This window comes from Myxine glutinosa, chromosome 1 (genome assembly GCF_964187855.1).
Source record: "Myxine glutinosa chromosome 1, kmMyxGlut1.1, whole genome shotgun sequence".
Taxonomy (NCBI): domain Eukaryota; kingdom Metazoa; phylum Chordata; class Myxini; order Myxiniformes; family Myxinidae; genus Myxine; species Myxine glutinosa.
In genome coordinates, this window is record NC_136261.1 from 280,085,758 (window position 1) to 280,103,210 (window position 17,453).

A 17,453-nucleotide genomic window follows, 5' to 3' on the forward strand; every position below is an offset into this window, starting at 1 on the left:
GACCAGAAAAAGCACAGGGCCCAGAACACTACCTTGGGGAACTCCAGCCTGAACAGGAAGAGGAGATGAGAGAAACCCATTCAGGGCCACACGTTGACTACGACCAGAGAGGAAGTCCGCCAGCCATGCGTGGAGATTTCCATGGATACCAAAGGAGGAGAGTTTGGTGAGCAGAGCAGGGTGCCAGACCGTATCGAAGGCACGTGAAATGTCAAGGGAGACGGCTCTAATTTCCTGTTTGGCGTTTAGGACCTCCATCCATTGTTGAGAAAGCAGAAGCAGCATGTCCAGAGTAGAGTGACCAGGTCTGAAACCAAATTGATGATCAGAGATCAAGCCATTGGAGAAGAGGAAAGATTTCATATCTGAAGCAATGATGGATTCCATGACTTTGCTGATAATTGGGAGAAGGCTGATTGGTCTGTAGTTGCTGGGATCTGTTTTTGCACCTTTTTTGTGCAAAGCGGTGATGTTGGCTGATTTCCAAGCAGATGGCAGATGACCTTGAGCAAAGGAGAGGGTGAAGAGAACAGAAAGAGGGAGTGAAAGAGCGGAAGCACATGATTTTAGGACCCGTGGGCTGATGCCGTCAGGACCAGTTGCAGAATCAGAGTCGAGGGTTGACAGAAACTTTTCCACATTGTCAGGAGGAAAGGACACAGAGTCCAGGAGCAGCTGGGTACGACTGGGTACGGTGGGTACAGAGAGGGATGGGTTTGGGACACAAGATTTAGAGGCAAACACAGAGTTGAGGCATTCAGCTTTTTCACGTGCGGAGTCAGCCGTTAAGCCGTTTGAGGTGAGGGAGGGGATGGAGGGGGAACAAACACCAGAAACAGATTTGACCAGACGCCACCAGGATTTGGAAGAGGGAGACAGATAAGAGAGTTCGGTCTTGAGAACGGTGAGATATTGTTTCCTGGCTCTCCTGAGGGTGGACACACACTTGTTTCGGGCTTTGTGAAAGGAAATGAGATTTCCTTCCGTTGGATTTGCTTTCCAGGAGACGAAAGCAAGTTGTTTCAGGGCAACAGCCTCACCACAAGATTCCGTGTACCATGGACGGGAGGAAGGGTATGACAACTGAAGACGAGATGGGATAAATCTGTGCATGAGAGAGAGCAATTTACTTTGAAAGAATTCCCAGGATGAGTTGATATCAGAGGCGGTAGAGATGGGAGACCAGTCCAGATGATTGATGGCTGCTTGAAGACCGTGCCAGTTGGCCTGAGTGAAATGCCAGACTCGTCGACGCTGAGGAGGCTCTCTGAGAATGGTCAGAGAGATGTCCACTTTGACAAACATGATCAGATGAACCAATTGAAGCAGAGGAAGAGCAGCACACATTTGCAGGGAAGTGTGTCATCACCAAATCCAGATGGGAAGATTTGCTTTTTGGTAAAATCCAGGTCGGAAAGTTCACAGATTGAGTCAGTTCCATGGAGTCACAGAAGTCATTTGCTGAAGTGTCATGGCTGGTGAAAGAGGTAGCAGCACCCAGCCAATTTGCATGGTGATGATTGAAATTGCCACATATGAGAAAGAGAGAGTTGGGATGGGTGTCTCTGTTAGAGACATGGAGATGGAGTCATCACTGTTTGGAGAATGGTACAACACGCAAACAAGAGGTGGGAGCAGAGGGGCAGTCACAGCTAAAGGTACTGCTGGGTCTTGGAAGGTGTAAGATCAGTAAAAGAACAGTGAAAAATTGAGTTATTGATGTAAAGTGCAAATCTGCCACCTTGGTAGGGTCCAGGCTTATCAAATCGGAGGAGACAGTAGCTGGGAAAGACACGAAGGAGTCGGGACGTTCTAGTGGGAGGAAGGGATCTGTTAAACAGATGATGGCTGGTTTATCAGCAGCAGCCTGGATTGAGAGATCTGCCAGGTTGGAGCGGAGACCTCGGATGTTTGAGGTCCACACAGCTAAGGACAGTCAAGGTGGCATTTGGAGGGTGCAGGGTGGGGTCTGGGGGAGGGACGGATGTAATGTGGTGAAAAAGCACATGTGTGATACTCGTGACAGAGATAAGGAAAGTGAAACATTTTAAAATCTTTTAAAATGCATTTAAAGGAAGAAGCTTTTGTATTCAATGAAGATTCAGTTTTGAGATATTGAAAAAAGGGAGAAAAAGAAATGAAGTACAGGCAAAAGGAAATTCAAGTAGAATTGTGTTGAAAAAGAAACTTGTCGTTGTGTCGTGAAAAAAAAAATAAGGTTCAAAATTTTTTTTGGAAGTGAGTCGGGTAAATAGGATAACATTGAGGAGCCAGAAAGTACAATAATTGGGAAGCAAAACGAGAAACATGACGGCAAAAGGGACACAGAAATTTCACAGTGGCTATCCAAGGAGGAGGCCGTCAATAACACAAAAATACAGCAACAAGTTATGATTTAATACGGAAAATTGGACGGAAACACAAACTAACACAGGGATGAAGATATAACAGAATAACACGACAAATGTCATTCGGAAAACCTACCTTTAAAGAGGTGGGAGCAGTAGCTCCAGATTCGACCAACACGTGGAAATGATCCCTGAACCAGAAGTGAGGTATCTCCTTCACAATTTCTCCCCTTTTCTAAATGATTTCACCCCACTCCCCTTTGCATGTCATACTTAAATGCCCCCTTTATACACTTTGCTTTATAAAGAGTAAGACTACCTACTTTCAATCGGTTGTTATTTTAAAATTCCAGTATTATTTAAAGCACAAGCAATAGACTGGTTATTGCATTGTTCAGTAGGCTCTTTAATTATAACTGAACTGTAGGGACTTGACTCCTCCCATCCCGCCCCTGCCCTCCTTCACCTCCTCAAACCGCACACTCCCGATAACTTTTTTGTGAAAATGTATTTTGCAATACCTTTCCTGAGGCATCTTGTGATAGGAGTGAAGATTATAGTGGGACAGCAGTTTTCAACCGGTTATTCTTCTTTTCCATTACTATTTGAAATGCTAGCAATAGTCTGGATAACACTCCGTGGAGGACTCTGCTCTTGAAAGGACACAGTATACCAAATAGAATAGAGTGGAAGTGCCACCTGGCCTAGAGTGTGACACCTTTAACCTCCCTAACCCCTCAAAGGAGTTATCGCTGGAACCCTGAACAACTTACAAAATCCTGCACACTCAGTCGAGTATCCTTGGTCATAGTAGCGACTCGTCCAGCATTGTAACCCCAACCAAGGAAACTACTTCGGTACAACACCCTGCATTGTACAATTGTACATGTTAAGTGAATGAATCATTCTCAGGGCTGAGGCCTACCCCCACCCCAACCCAAACAGATTTTGATTATTTTAATACAAAAATGCTGTACATACCTTATATGAGGTATCTGTTGGCAGCATGTTGTGAAGTTATATTTGGAAAATCCTGAAAGTGGCTGAATTGACTTAAACAAACCTCCTTTACAAGGTGTAGAGATTTGCAAGAAATTGATTGTTCAGCATTCTATACACGTGGCAGAAAGTGAAGTGTGCAAAAGACACAGACACCCTAATGAGTAGAGAAGTTACAGATAGGCAAACAGGGCAGGGGAAGAAACAACTCTTGGTTTCACCACATGAGAGATGCAAACATTCCCATTTCTGGCCACAACATTCCTTTTCTCCTTTATCTTCCTGTTTCTCAATTTATATGTCTTTGCCTATATTGTATATAAGGGGTGTTGCAAAACATTTTACCTTTTTTTCCCCCAAATGCGTGCACAACCGTAACGGGTTCTCGGGGGGAAAAAAGGTAAAATGTTTTGCAACACCCCTTATCTTATGTATCCTCAGTGACTGGTGTCTCCCCAATCCCTCTCCCACTTTAACTCCCTAGCTCTTCAGAAACTCCAATATATCCTGGGACAAACAACCAGAATGGAACTACCAGGGAGAACACAGGAGAAATGGAGACAGAAGACGACTAACGGAAGAGCAGAAATGCAAGACAGAAGAAGACAGACATCAATTAGAGACAGTGCAGCAAAAGGAAAACAACATGGCAACTATGATAGAAAAGTTTATAAAACACCAAAGAGAGGAAGAGCTTTCTCAAAAGCTTGGGGTCGTTCGTGCTGAACTTGCAGCCTGCCAAAAAGCTATGGCAACCCAAGCAGAACGTTTTGCCACCGAGCGGCAGGCCTGGCAAGTTGAGAAGCTCCAGGTGCTCACATACCAAAGGGAGCTCCAACGGGAGTACAGGGCGGAACGGGAACGCTCCCACAAATTTAAAGTGATGCTGCAGATGCTTGGTGCTGGCACAATGTGAGTTGGAGGTAAAGGTGTTATGCCAGAAGGTAAATGGGCCAACGACAAGTAGGCATATTTCTCTCCAGTTCCCACAGGCATATCCACCCTGAGCATGTATTGTGACATTAATGTACAAAGCCAGTATTGTTTCTTCACGAAAAGATGTTCTCTCAGATATTTTTTAAAATCGCATCTTTTTGTATGACGTGTTATCAATTACGTTTCATATAAGGAGTTTAGTTTATCTAAGCTGGTGTTTGTTGTGATACAAGTGTAAGGTGATAAATAACAAGGCCCACATTGAAAACAGGATCCATGCACTTAAAGGCTGCACTTTTCACTCTTTCAGAAAGGCACCACAAATGGCAAATTTGTGGGTGATCAGTGAACGGAGCCATGTTGTTCTCGATGTACTGGAGGCATGACTTACATAAGCATTGGTTACTTAAAGGGGGACCTAAATGTTCAGACCACCTCGACACTAATCTATCCCTTGATACACTACAAAATAGATAGAATGTGTCTTTTTCCGATTTATAAATTAGGTAATTTTGTGATTAAAAGGCGAAATCTTCTTCTTCACCTCCAGCCATGACGTCGCACCAGGAAGTCGACCGCCATATCTGCACTGTACGAGTTACATTGCAGTAAGATTTTTTTTTTTTTTTTTTTTGTATACCAAGTCAATGCTCGTAAGAGCTAACACATAAAACATACAATAAAGGAAGCGGGTGACAAGAGAGGGAGAGAGAGGGAAGTACAACAACAATAGAGAAAAGGGACATCGTGAGATCTGTGGAAGGGAGAGGGCTGGGGCCGGGTACACGGGATAAACTCAAACGGAGAATAATTTTCGAATTTATACAAATGTGACGGGTTGATGCGTCCATGGTGGTTGCAGTAATACAAACTGAGATGATTTTATGCTACAACAATGGCCGAAAGACTCTAAGTTTGCCAGGTTTGTCCGAAATACTGGAGTGTGGGTGGATCGGGCCTACAAAATATTCGGTTTTTTGTTCGGAACATATTACAGAGCACTGTTGTGAAACAACAGAGATGGCTAGATCTTGTGGTTATCCGCTATGATTGAGAGGCTGCCACCACACGAATAGGCAGAAGAAACAGCCGTTGCTCAAAACTGTAACACCATCTCTACTGAGTACACGGGCAATCTAAGCGACAAATCAAACACCTGGGTTTGTCCTGCCGGCGTCCGATTTCACCTCGCCACCACCCCTCCCTTCACCCTGGTGGTGCGGGACAGCGACACAGCACGACCACAGACACAAATGCATCCCGGGAAAGTATGAAACGGGGATGATCCTGTAACATACAGGACACCAGGTCAGCCTGCTACAGTGCGACAAAGCATTTGTTGCCCATTTGGTCGGCAGTGTATGAGTGTGCCTGGGTGGTGTCGGTGCTGTGTCATACCATATTTATTCTGGAGTAATACAAAATCCCTGATAAACCGTCAATGGAATGGAAAAACAAAATGTACCAATCTGTTGAGAACATGCAAGTGGTGTATTTATCTTCACTACGAACATAATAGCAACATCTTTACGAACACCATCTTCACCAACAACATCGTCTGAATCGCTCGCATAAGACTGAAATTGATACAGCTCAAACAATTCCCCCGAAAGCGATTTCATTACAAATTTTGTCTCCAATAGTTTCTTCGAAATCCCACTGATCCATTTCAACACACTGAGAACTTTCAGAGTCGTTAATGACGGTGGAATCGGTATCGGAATGCGAGCACGAAATACACTTCTCTATGTACAGCTGCTATATGGATCAAGGTGAGTTCATAGTGTGACGTCATTGGGAAAATCGAAAATCGCAACACTAAGGCTTTGTAGACACTGTGATTGACAAAAAAGATTTTAAAAAAAATCCTTCCCTTCAAATTAGACCATGATTAATGATTTTCAATGGTTTTCATTTTTTTTAAATTTGCGTTTGGGTTCCCCTTTAATGATGCAAACTGAAGTCTATCTTCCTGCTGCTCTGCATATTAGTCAACACAGTTCAAACGTTCAGGGTGCTCCTAAATTAATTATCTTTCCTATTTTGAATGCAAATAAATAAATAAATAAAAACAACTAATAGGCATGCAGTTTGCACCAGCTTGTAGCCCAACTCAGAAATGTCTTTCAACATGTCAGTAGATTTCCACATGTGCACCATTAGTGGCTCTCAGAACGTCTGTTCAATTTCATCCCACTTTCACCATGACATGTCCAAAGTTACACATTCTCCGGCCATTTTCCACAAGTTGCAACATTTTTCAGGCTTACTTTACACACTGGAGATACAACTGAAAGAAAATAGTGAACATATTCTTTAAGTTGAGCTACACGATGGTGCAAACTGCATGCTTTTGTATGTCTATTAGTTATTTTTAAAATTTACATTAAAAATAGGAAAGATCATTTAGGAGCAGCATGTATTCCAATGCAAACCATGTCATTAGGATGTTACTAGAGATATGTGAAACGGGATGGGCAGGGAGGTTGGAACCTCATACATGTACTATACACATTTTTCAAAAGCAAACTCTAAAAATGTCTTTTCATTTTCTTCTTTTTTTTTTACAAGGTCAACGCTCAAGGAAGAAGTGACATGATAGAGGATAGAAAAAAAAAACGAACTCATACTCGAGACACATTTAAACTCACCAAACAGCAGAACAGAAAAGAGGAGAGAGAGAGAGAGAGGACAGGAAGGTAGGGAACACAGTAACTAACAAGTAAGAGAATTGGATTAGGTAGGGTTAATGGGGGTAAAAACTATCATAGATAGGTATGGCGGATGATGTGAGATGGAAGTCTATCGGTTGCGTGAAGCCCTGAAAGGAAATATGGGAATGAATAAGCAGTTCCATGAACAGCAGAAGTGAGGAACGAAAAAGTTGAAGTGTGCAGTAAGCCTGCATTTTGGTAGTTGACTCGGGAGAGGATTACTGGAAAAAGTGTGCATCCTGGAGTTGCTGGGGAGGGATGAAATGCCGAGAAAACAGAGGGAGGAAGACCGTGGGGGAGGCACAAGTGTTTGTGTCTAAATTAAAAGCACATCCATTCTGTGTCCTCCTTGGCTCTGATTTATTACAGCTTGCGCACGCACACACACACACCTCTACTTGTTCGATGATGCATAAAGTTGTATTATTCTTGCAAATAAAATATGGCAAATAATACTGTTTGATCATTGGGGTTTTTTTCCCTTCTAATTCAACAGCAAACAGTCACTGTTGGATCAATAACATTGCAGGAATCTAAAGTCTCTTGTCAAAAGAAATGCAGGACCTTGTATTTCCACATCCACGTACATCTACTAGAAAAGTCTCATCGAAGATTTCCTGTTCTATTTCTTGGGAATCTCACACCATGGTGTTTGCGAGCGGTTGCAGTACAGCTGAACACTGTAGACCGTGCAGGGGGCTGAGTGGATGCGTAGTTTTGTTGTTGTCAAGAGGCGAAACCTGACCGTGGAAACACCGGTTTCTCGATCACGGATGAACTGCACCTATTAAATAAAGCAGGGGTTGAGGAGAGGGTAGGGGAACCGGTATTAGAAATATTAAATATCGCAACAATAAAGCGATTTGATAAAGCGTGACAACGCACGGATGGGCGTAGTGCAGGAGAAGGAGGCAGAGTACCCTTCGTTGCTCTCCTATTCGTTTCTGGTCACGGCGACGTGATGGATCATGTATATGATGGAACGTTTCATAGCCGGTAGTAATCCCATCAGGACGAAACACCTGTAATACAGTAAGAGTGGCAAAAAAGAGCTGCATGGGTTTGTAAGGAATGGCATCTGTAAGTAATGGCAAATAATTAACAGTTGAAGTATTACAAAAGCAAAATATTACTTTCAATCCAGCCTCTTGAATTCTCCTGTAAAATTCATCATCTTCTCTGCCCCAGCCCCAGTAGCGGTTTGATAAACCATTGCACTGAATGAGGACAGGTTGGGAGAAAGTGCAATTGGATTGGAAGGTATTTTATTCATTTGGCAACGCAGACGATGTAAAACGTTTACAATGCATCAGCATGAATGCAACTTGAGAAACAAACACATGACCTCGCCCTTATTGATAAGGCTGTGCTCAGGTTTATCTCTAGCCTCCTACCTCAAATTTCCCCCAGCCTGTACAACTTCCATCATCCATCCTGACTGTGCTCCAATTGTAACGTCCACCACTGACAAAGCTCAAGATTAAAGAATCCAACTTTACCCCATCACCCAAATACATCACTTACAAGGTGGAATTGTTTCTTTGTAAGCAGCAAGATTCCGCCAACAAAAGTTGGGTAATGGTAGAGAGGGTGCAGGCTGGGAGCAGAGAGGTGATACGGCCCAGATGCAGGATAAGAATAGTTTAGGTCATCGTTAAGTGGTAATAAATCGACATCGTGCATGGCAATGTAGTCGGTGTCATTAGCAGTGAGTAATACACCGGCATTGATCAACGATGCCCTGTTGAACCTGCGATGCACAAGAACGGGAACAAAGCAGCAGAATAAGTAGAACATGAACACAAAGTGAACAGACATCACAACTTAGAAAGGAAAAACCAATAACAAAGTGCCATGCACATCCAGCAGGAAGTGCTGTACTTGAAGCCTTCCATATTTCTGTAAGGCGTTTGCTAAAGACCCTAAGGGGTCTTCGGAAAAAAACAGAAATCAAGCTTTGCACACCGTATAGTGGGAATAGAGGGGTACATGGATATGGCAGGACGGACAGGTAGTGTAGGTATGGATGAGCGATTGTAAATACATGTGTTGTGATTGTGACGTCTGTGAGACTGTTTCATCAAAAGGTGTATGTGTTGTTGTCGTTTGTTCATTCCTCTCCCTACAACTGTCCTCACCCCCACCATGAAAAAACATACAACACCTTGGCAATGCATAAGTAGTATTGGTAAAGTACACCCATGGTGGGCCAAATGGCAGCCTCCTGTATGCAAGCTCCTTGTAATGTATGTTTTATGGGAGCGTAAATTAAACGAACTAGTGAGGTACCCGTGCTACGCATGGGTGGGAGGCCAGAAGCAAACAGACAATGCAGAAACGGCGAATGCTAAAGCATGGAACCAATAAATTCTACATTCCTGTAGCACCTTCAGTAGCACGTCAGACATGGACAGCAAGTTTGTGAAGGACTTCCATGAAAAACGTACCTGTTGGCAAACAAGTGGGTACGTTTGTTCCATACCCAGTCAATGGCGAATCTGCATATGGCGATCCGCAAATTCACGTTTAGAAAGTAGAAACCGTCACGGCATTTCGTCATTCACTTGAACTCGATATCTCTTTTTTCATTCCAAACAGCATAACTCCAATCACAAATTAAATAGCATTAATATAAAAAAATTAACTTTTAACAACATTCGTGACATAAACAAATATTTTAATCCTGATGTGAAGTTCCGTACGGTTGGGTGAATACAATTACGAATTCAAAATCGTAATTGTATTCACTCAATTCCAATCATCAATTGATACTTTAACAAAACGATTAACACGTTTAACGATTTAACATTACGATTGAATGACAGTTGTATTTGGATACTATCAAACCCGTGCATTGCCATTATCTGTCCACTTCCGCATTTGCGGCAGGTTCATAATTGTCATCAAAATCTAAACAGTATTTGTAGAATTTCAATAAAAGCCACATCACTGTTCATATCGGTAAATATTATTCCGTGTTTGGAAAAACTGGAAAATTGGAAAAATTGGAAAAACAATATAGCCTATTTTACTCCCAGGCATCCCAGGAATACCCACCCAAAATATCGTTGCGATCGGTTGAGCCGTTTTTGCGGTACCTTCGAACGGACAGACGGCCATTTGGTGAATTATAGTAAGATGACAGATTCATTGAATGGGATGTTGATGCGACAAAGATAAGGCCTAATGTTGGAAAATGATATCCATAGATGTCAAAATATGAACTTTAGACTCCAAAGAGCTGAAAGGGAAGGAAACAAGAATAAAAGTATACCATGATCACCTCAGCCCATCCACTTGGTTCATGATGTAGATGTGGTGGCGGATACGTTGATGGGACAAGAATTGATGAAGATGCGGAAGGAATTGCAAAAGCTCGTTAAAACGGTCACGAAATGGCACAATGACAGCCATCTTGTGTGGGCCCCAGGATGGATCATCACCAGCAAGCTGTGGTGGGCATAGAAGGTATGATGAAGACCCAAAGGAAGAGGTAAGAGAAAGCAGAAGAGAAAAAGCGATTTGCAAAATCGCAAGGTAGGGGTTGCTTCACACTTATGCAGGGAATTCTTTAAAAAAAATTAATAATAAAGGTAATGAAAATATGTCAAATAATTTATCATCATAAGCCGAAAAATTTATTCATATACAGCAATGATATAGCTGTGCAGGGGAAGAAACAGCACGTGCAGTCAGACTCTCGCATGTTCATTCTGCTACTCAGTAATTGATGGATGCTCTGACCCCGCCCCTCCCTCCCCCCCCCCCCTTCATCCCCCATGAAAAGAGAAAGAAAGAAAGAGTTGGCAGAAATAAAGATAGTAATTGTGTATACATTCACATATGACTGTAGTGTTTAAAACGACATGCTAATAGTCACATGACACCAATTCACAGGCATCATTTTTGTTAAAGAATGTACAACTCTTGAGGAATGTACGTCTGACATCAAACAATTCACCAAGTAAATATTGTCAGTGTCAGAACCTGGACTTGTGATCCTGAAGTGACATTTTTGGATATGTACTACCAGGAAGTTATGGAGAACGGAATTATAACCGAAGTTCAACCAAGTTGCAGTTTGATCCAAGATGGAAGAAGCAATTGTTACAGTATATAGGTCAATTTTACATTTCTTGGGACAAACACTACTATTTTCCTTATTTATGGCCATTGGCCACAGTAGGTCATTGTAAAACTTTTTTGATATTGGTCGCGAATGAGTTGAGGCTTCCCGTGAAAGGGATTGCCCGCAACATCGTCCTATATTGCGATTGCAATTACACCTGCCTCTCAGGTTTTATTACCAAGCGTGAACTATTGTTGGCAAGAAAGCAGGCGCCTCCATTACAGACCGATCGGCCATTTTTTCCTCGAAGAGGGCGTCCGCCTGGTGCTTCGTGTTTTGTCGTTGGGATTCCTATATCGACATCATCGTGTGGATCACCGATGGTTCCCATATCGACTCAATTCCCATAATCGACCTCTCACCTCGTAACTCCTCATTCGCAGCCTTGCCGATAACTGCCTGTTCTTGTCGTTCTGCACGACTTCGACCTTCACCCAGCGTGGGGATTCGTGCATGGACTTTGGGATTGTTACATTGCACTCACCTTTGGCCTATCGTGAGTTTATTGCTTTGAGAGCATTGGGGAATGATGGTACCATCATATGTATTGTTCATTTGATGCAAGTGATATTTTCATGGTACTTCCTTGAAGAGTGTTATTATTGTGTACTGGCGTGACTCGGCGTGCTCCGCGCGCCTCACCACACGTCGTTTCAGAGGGGTAGGCATCTTTGACCATTTCGGTGTCTTTTGGGTTTCATGGTGTTTTGGGTCTTCATGGCCATTTGGGTCTTCAGGGTCTTTTGGATCCTCTGTGCCTTTAAGGGTATTTTGGGTCTTTGAGGTGTTTTGGGTCTTAAGGGACTTTGGTGTCTTTTGGGTCTTCAAGGGCTTTTGGGTCTTAAGGTTCTTTTGGTTCTTCTTGGTCTTTTGGGTCTTCGGGGTATTTTTGGTCTTTGGGGTCTTTTTGGTCTTCGGGATCTCTTTGGTCTTCAGGGTCTTTTTGGTCTTTGGTGTCTTCAGAGGCTTTTGGGTCTTAAGGGTCTTCGGTGTCTTTTGGGTCTTAAGGTTATTTTGGTTCTTCTTGGTCTTTAACGGTCTTTGGGGTATTTTTGGTCTTTGGGGTGTTTTGGGTCTTCGGGGTGTTTTGGGTCTTCGGGGTGTTTTGGGTCTTCGGGGTGTTTTGGGTCTTCGGGGTGTTTTGGGTCTTTGGGTATTCAGGGTCTTTTTGAGCCTCAGGGCCTTGAAGGGTATTTTGGGTCTTCAGGGTATTTTGGGTCTTCAGGGGTCTTGGTGGTCTGAAGGGTCTTGGGGGAATTAAAGGGTCATCAAAGGTCTGAGGGGTCTCAGCAGTCTTAACGCAATTAAGAGGGTTAATTAAGAGGGTGGTCATTTTATTTGAAGAAGAAGAAGCCGTTTTCGTCGCATATAAACATACATACATCTTCCGGTTCCTCGGGCGAGTGAGGCGTGCTTCGAGCTCTCCACGGCATCGAAGTTCGAGTGTTTTCCCATTCTTGTCTTTGTCAAATTTCCACTGGTTATTTTGCTGTGTACGTGTTATTGTGTGTTTCTAGTTGGTGTTGGTTTGTGGTTCGTGCAAACTTGTGTGTAGTTAATCGTTTTCTGAGTCGTACCTCGTGCGCGGCCTGGTGACTTGGGGCTTCCCTCCCCCCGTCGGTGTTTTGTCGGTTTGGGTTATTTCCTTCGCTGTATTGCTTGTTTCTTTTATTTTGTTTTCTCCCCCTCACCTCACCTCCCTAGACAAAGAATTCTATATTGATTCTTTCTCTCCTCCCGGACACGTGCTTGTTCGCTCTCCTCCTCGTCTCGGCTTGTGCCCCGCCCCCTGTATCTCGTTTTCTTCCGCCTCTGCTCCTTCTTTCTCAAATCCACGTTCTCGCTTGGAGACTTTTCCCGGATTGTTTTTTTCATCGTTCTGTTTGGATATTGTTGGAATATGTTTAAACCGCAGCCGTGATGCTGACGCCCCCCCCCCCCCCCCCCACCAGAATTTACATGTTTTAAACGTTTCCCAGTGTGTACCCTGGTCAGAATAGGTACACCGTATCCCTGCGTGTCGTAAGAGACGACTAAGAGGGTTGGCGTCAGGAAGGGCATCCGGCCATAAAAACATTGCCTCAAAAAGAGAACCATGACAATCACAAGTACATATGGGCAGGGTGCAGCCCGAAGTGGAGATCGGTTTCTGAGGTTTGGGACATGGAATGTGGGGACAATGACAGGGAGATCAGGAGAAGTGGTGGAAGTATTGGTCAGAAGAAGAGTGGACATATGTTGTGTGCAAGAGACGAGATGGAAGGGAAGTGGTGTGAGAATGGTGAAGGGTAGGCAGGGACAGAAATACAAGTTTGTGTGGCAAGGGTGCCCGGAGGGCGTGAATGGTGTTGGTGTCCTGTTTTCTGAGGAGTTTGTAGACAGTGTGGTGAGTGTGACTAGAGTGAGTGATAGGTTGATGATGGTGAAAATGATGATTGGAAAGCTCTTGGTGAACGTCATCTCGGGATATGCTCCGCAGGTTGGTCGAAGCGATGAAGAGAAGGACAAGTTCTGGTGTGCGATAGAGAAGCTGATGGAAAACGTGAAAGATGAGGAAGTTGTTGTGGTGGGAGGAGACCTGAATGGACATGTGGGAAGGAGTATGGATGGTTTTGAGGGAGTTCATGGGGGTTACGGATATGGTGTGAGAAATGGAGAAGGTGAAAGGATTTTGGAGTTTGCTGATTTGTTGATTTGTAATACTCAGTTCCACAAAGAGGACAATAAGCTTGTTACATACACGTCAGGTGGGTCGACGACAACCGTTGACTACCTGATGGTGCGTCGGCGAGATAGGGGGCACCTCCGGGACACAAAGGTGATCCCGGGGGAGGAGGCTGTTTCACAGCACCACTTGGTTGTCTGCGACATAAGGGTGAAAGGTGCGAGGAGAGCTCGGCGGGTGAAGTACCAACCGAGAATGAAGGTGTGGAGGTTGAAAGAGGTGACAGTAAGGGAGGCATTAAAAGAGAGGCTGAGTAGGGTAGAGGATGATGTGGTTGAGCTTGAAAGTGGTTGGATGTCAATGAAAGCTAGTCTGTTGGGAGCCGTTGGTGAGGTATGTGGATGGACAAAATGACCACCGAGGCACTCGGAAACATGGTGGTGGGATGTTGAGGTTGGAAAGAGGATTGACGAGAAGAGGAAGAAGTTCAAAGAGTGGCAGAAGGCGAAGGGTACGGGAGCAGAAACAGCAGAGCATGAAAGTTATAAGGCAGCCAGGAAGGCTGCAAAGAAAGAGGTAGCAAAGGCGCAGGATCGGAGTTCACTAGGAAAATGTTCGGAGAACGCTTGGATTCGGAAGAGGGTCAGAAAGCAGTATTCAGGATTGCAAAGCAGATAGCGAAAGAGAGGTGTGATGTGATGGGGGTGAGTTGCTTGAAGGATGAAGTGGGACAAATCGTTGTCGACCCAGATGGAATTAAAGGAAGATGGAAAAGATATATGAAAATGCTGTTGAATACAGAGAATGAATGGGATGGCAACATAGAGAGTAACCCAGTTTTAGGACCGGCAGAGAAGATAACTGAGAAGGAAGTTGAGGAAGCGATAAAAGCAATGAAGAGTGGAAAAGCGGGAGGGCCGACGGGAGTTGTGGGAGATATGTTGAAGGCAGCAGGAAGTTGGGGTGTGAAGAGAATGACAGAGATCTGTAATCTGGTGGTGAAAGAAGGCCGCATTCCAGTGGGTTGGGAACTGAGTACCCTCGTCCCTCTATACAAGGGGAAAGGTGACCCTCTGGAGTGTGGCTCGTACCGAGCGATAAAGTTATTGGAGCATGGAATGAAGGTATTGGAAAGGGTGTTGGAGAGGAGGATAAGGAAGAAAGTGAAGATCGACGAAATGCAGTTTGGATTTATGCCAGGAAGAGGAACGACAGATGCGCTTTTCATTGTGAGGCAGTTGCAGGAGAAGTACATGGATAAGAGGCAGAAGTTGTTTTTTGGGTTTGTTGATCTGGAGAAAGCATTCGATAGGGTTCCACGCAAAGTATTGACATGGGCATTGAGGAAGTTAGGAGTGGAGGAATGGTTGATCAGAGTAGTGATGGCAATGTACAAAAGAGCACGCACAGCTGTAAGGACGAAGGACGGGAACAGTGGTGAGTTTGAGGTGAAGGTGGGAGTGCATCAGGGGTCGGTACTAAGTCCACTACTATTTGTAGCTGTGATGGAGGTGCTGGCTCAGACCGTAAAGGAGGGTTTACCGTGGGAGTTGTTGTATGCAGATGATCTGGTGTTGATTGCGGAAAGTATGGATGGACTGAAGGAAAAGATGAACAAGTGGAAGGAATGTATGGAGACAAAAGGTCTGAAGGTGAATATCGGAAAGACAAAGGTGATGGCAAGTGGTAAAGCATGTGGTGAGGTGGAAAGAACTGGGAAGTGGCCGTGTGCTGTGTGCAGGAAGGGTGTCGGAGTGAACTCCATTCAATGTACAATGTGTGCTGAGTGGGTTCATCCAAAATGTAGTGGTCTGAGAGGGTCATTAACCAGTGTGGCAGCTACATTCAAATGTAAGGTGTGCACAGAGGGAGCTGCAGATGGAGGAAATGTTGAGTTGGATCTTGGAGACGGCGTGAAGCTGGAAGGTGTGAAAACATTTTGCTACCTCGGAGACATGCTGAATGGAGAAGGTGGATCAGACTCGGCAACGGTTGCTCGAGTGAGATGTGCATGGAAGAAGTTTCGGGAACTGAGTGGCGTGCTGATGAGGAGGAGAGTGTCGCTGAAGCTGAAGGGAAAGGTGTATGCTGCATGTGTGAGAAGTGTTATGATTTATGGGAGCGAGACATGGGTAATGAACGTAGAGCAGCAACGAAGGCTGGAAAGGGTGGAAATGCGAATGGTTCGATGGATGTGCGGAGTATCGTTGAGAGAGAGGAAGACAAATGATGAATTGCGAAAGATGATGGGAATATTGCCTGTGATTGATGCTGTGAAGAGGAACAGGTTGAGATGGTTTGGTCATGTATTGAGGAAGGATGAAAGTGACTGGTTGAGAAGAGTGGTGGAAGTTAATGTAGAAGGAAGTAGAGGACGGGGAAGACCGAGAAAGACTTGGCTAAAGATGGTGGAAGAAGAAATGCGGGCAAGGGGGTTAACAAGGAGAGATGCAGAAAATAGGGCAAAATGGAGAAGATTGTCATGGGGACCGCAAGGCTAACCCCCACTCTAGCAGGGAACATGGCCTTAAAATGCATGTTGTTGTTTGTTGTATAAACATACATACAAAGCTACATACATAACCATATACGTTTGCTCTATTATAATAAGATGTGAGTTCTTAATACAATTACTTGTTTGTTCTACACAATTGCCTTGGTGTGGTTTTACCATGGTTTATTAGAACACTGAAAATAACAAATCTTTCTGCCGCATTCCCTCTCGAGACTCTGAGGGGCACCGTAACTGGAGTTTGGGGAGGTAACACGTAACACAAGTAATGGCCTTTTACAGTGTCTAACTGGAACAGCACTCGGTGGAGCGCATACCTCGCTAAGTCAGGTTGAACAGTTTACAGCCGGATATGCACCCGGACCTTAAACAAATATATAATCGGCTTGCTCGTGTCACCTGCCCAGCTCATCCACCATGTTTTATCGTAATCCGTACACAACGTTTTGAAATATCCTGTGATATATCGTTTTTGGCCCTATCAGTCAATGGTGAAGAATCAGTAAAAATTCTCGGATCCAGATCCAGATCTTCACCAAAATCTAATCAATTTGTCCTTGCCACACACCAAATCTGTCCAACAAATCCATCCTAAAAACCTTTTGAGATATCCTGCTCACAGAAAGATAGACAAACAGGGGTGAAAACATAACCTCCACCCACCTTCATTGGCAGAGGTAAATATTGGTGAAATACAATAATATGGGACATATTAACAAAGGTAAAGACTACACCTGTAAATAATCAATGTTGCTCAATTTTCAGCATCTACTCTGTTCATTCTCACATCGTTGGTCCCCAGCTTTATTTGGTCGCTTCTGGTCCCCCAGCAGCCGGCATTGAGCCAGAGTCCCCCCAGCAGTGACGTGGTGAGACACAAAAGAAGAAGCACAGCGGCAATGGGAGCAAGCCTCAGACGGCAACAAGGCCATGTCCGAGCAGTCATTCCCTACTGGGCAATCCGAGGGAAGAAAGGGAAGACAGAAGTTCAACTCTACTGAGCCAATAATGGAAAGCATTCAGGTGTGTTTCATTATTTCGCCATGTTTTGTGACACCGCTACACAGATACACTTAACTTCACAAGGTTGTTAAAAGATGTGGGATCTAGTGCATATCCTCCTATTAAACTGACTAGCCCAAAGTCTTGG

At 44.2% G+C, this 17,453-nt stretch overlaps 3 protein-coding genes across 28 annotated transcripts in view; 2 read left to right on the forward strand and 1 right to left on the reverse strand.

Annotated features, from left to right (window-relative positions):
- Positions 1–7,536, forward strand: part of LOC137438127 (uncharacterized) — a 92,996-nt gene extending 85,460 nt beyond the window's left edge. For 4 of the 7 annotated variants that reach the window (XM_068133105.2, XM_068133121.2, XM_078766649.1 and 1 more), the window contains exons 7-8: positions 3,832–4,259; positions 6,855–7,452. In XM_068133105.2, the coding sequence (XP_067989206.2) occupies positions 3,832–4,259; positions 6,855–6,882 (456 nt within the window). In that variant the 3' untranslated portion in view covers positions 6,883–7,452. Of the gene's footprint in view, positions 1–3,831; positions 4,822–5,926 lie in introns of those variants that run through there. The other 3 variants (XM_078766633.1, XM_078766642.1, XM_078766645.1) reach the window with 2 other exon arrangements.
- The window catches only part of LOC137411284 (BCL2/adenovirus E1B 19 kDa protein-interacting protein 3), a 204,811-nt gene that overhangs the window by 89,157 nt on the left and 98,201 nt on the right, over positions 1–17,453 (forward strand). The gene's annotated exons all lie outside the window — the stretch shown is intronic.
- Positions 7,341–17,453, reverse strand: part of B4GALT7 (beta-1,4-galactosyltransferase 7) — a 14,482-nt gene continuing 4,369 nt past the window's right edge. Inside the window, exons 2-8 of one of the 20 annotated variants that reach the window (XM_078766666.1) lie at positions 17,091–17,255; positions 10,281–10,447; positions 9,445–9,495; positions 8,522–8,747; positions 8,131–8,214; positions 7,918–8,019; positions 7,341–7,781 (exon numbers count right to left, since the gene is read on the reverse strand). In XM_078766666.1, coding sequence (XP_078622792.1) covers positions 7,620–7,781; positions 7,918–8,019; positions 8,131–8,214; positions 8,522–8,747; positions 9,445–9,495; positions 10,281–10,447; positions 17,091–17,249 — 951 coding nt within the window. In that variant the 5' untranslated portion in view covers positions 17,250–17,255 and the 3' untranslated portion in view covers positions 7,341–7,619. Of the gene's footprint in view, positions 7,782–7,882; positions 8,050–8,130; positions 8,215–8,521; positions 8,748–9,444; positions 9,496–10,280; positions 10,448–17,037; positions 17,256–17,453 lie in introns of all 20 variants that reach the window. The other 19 variants (XM_078766698.1, XM_078766660.1, XM_078766686.1 and 16 more) reach the window with 19 other exon arrangements.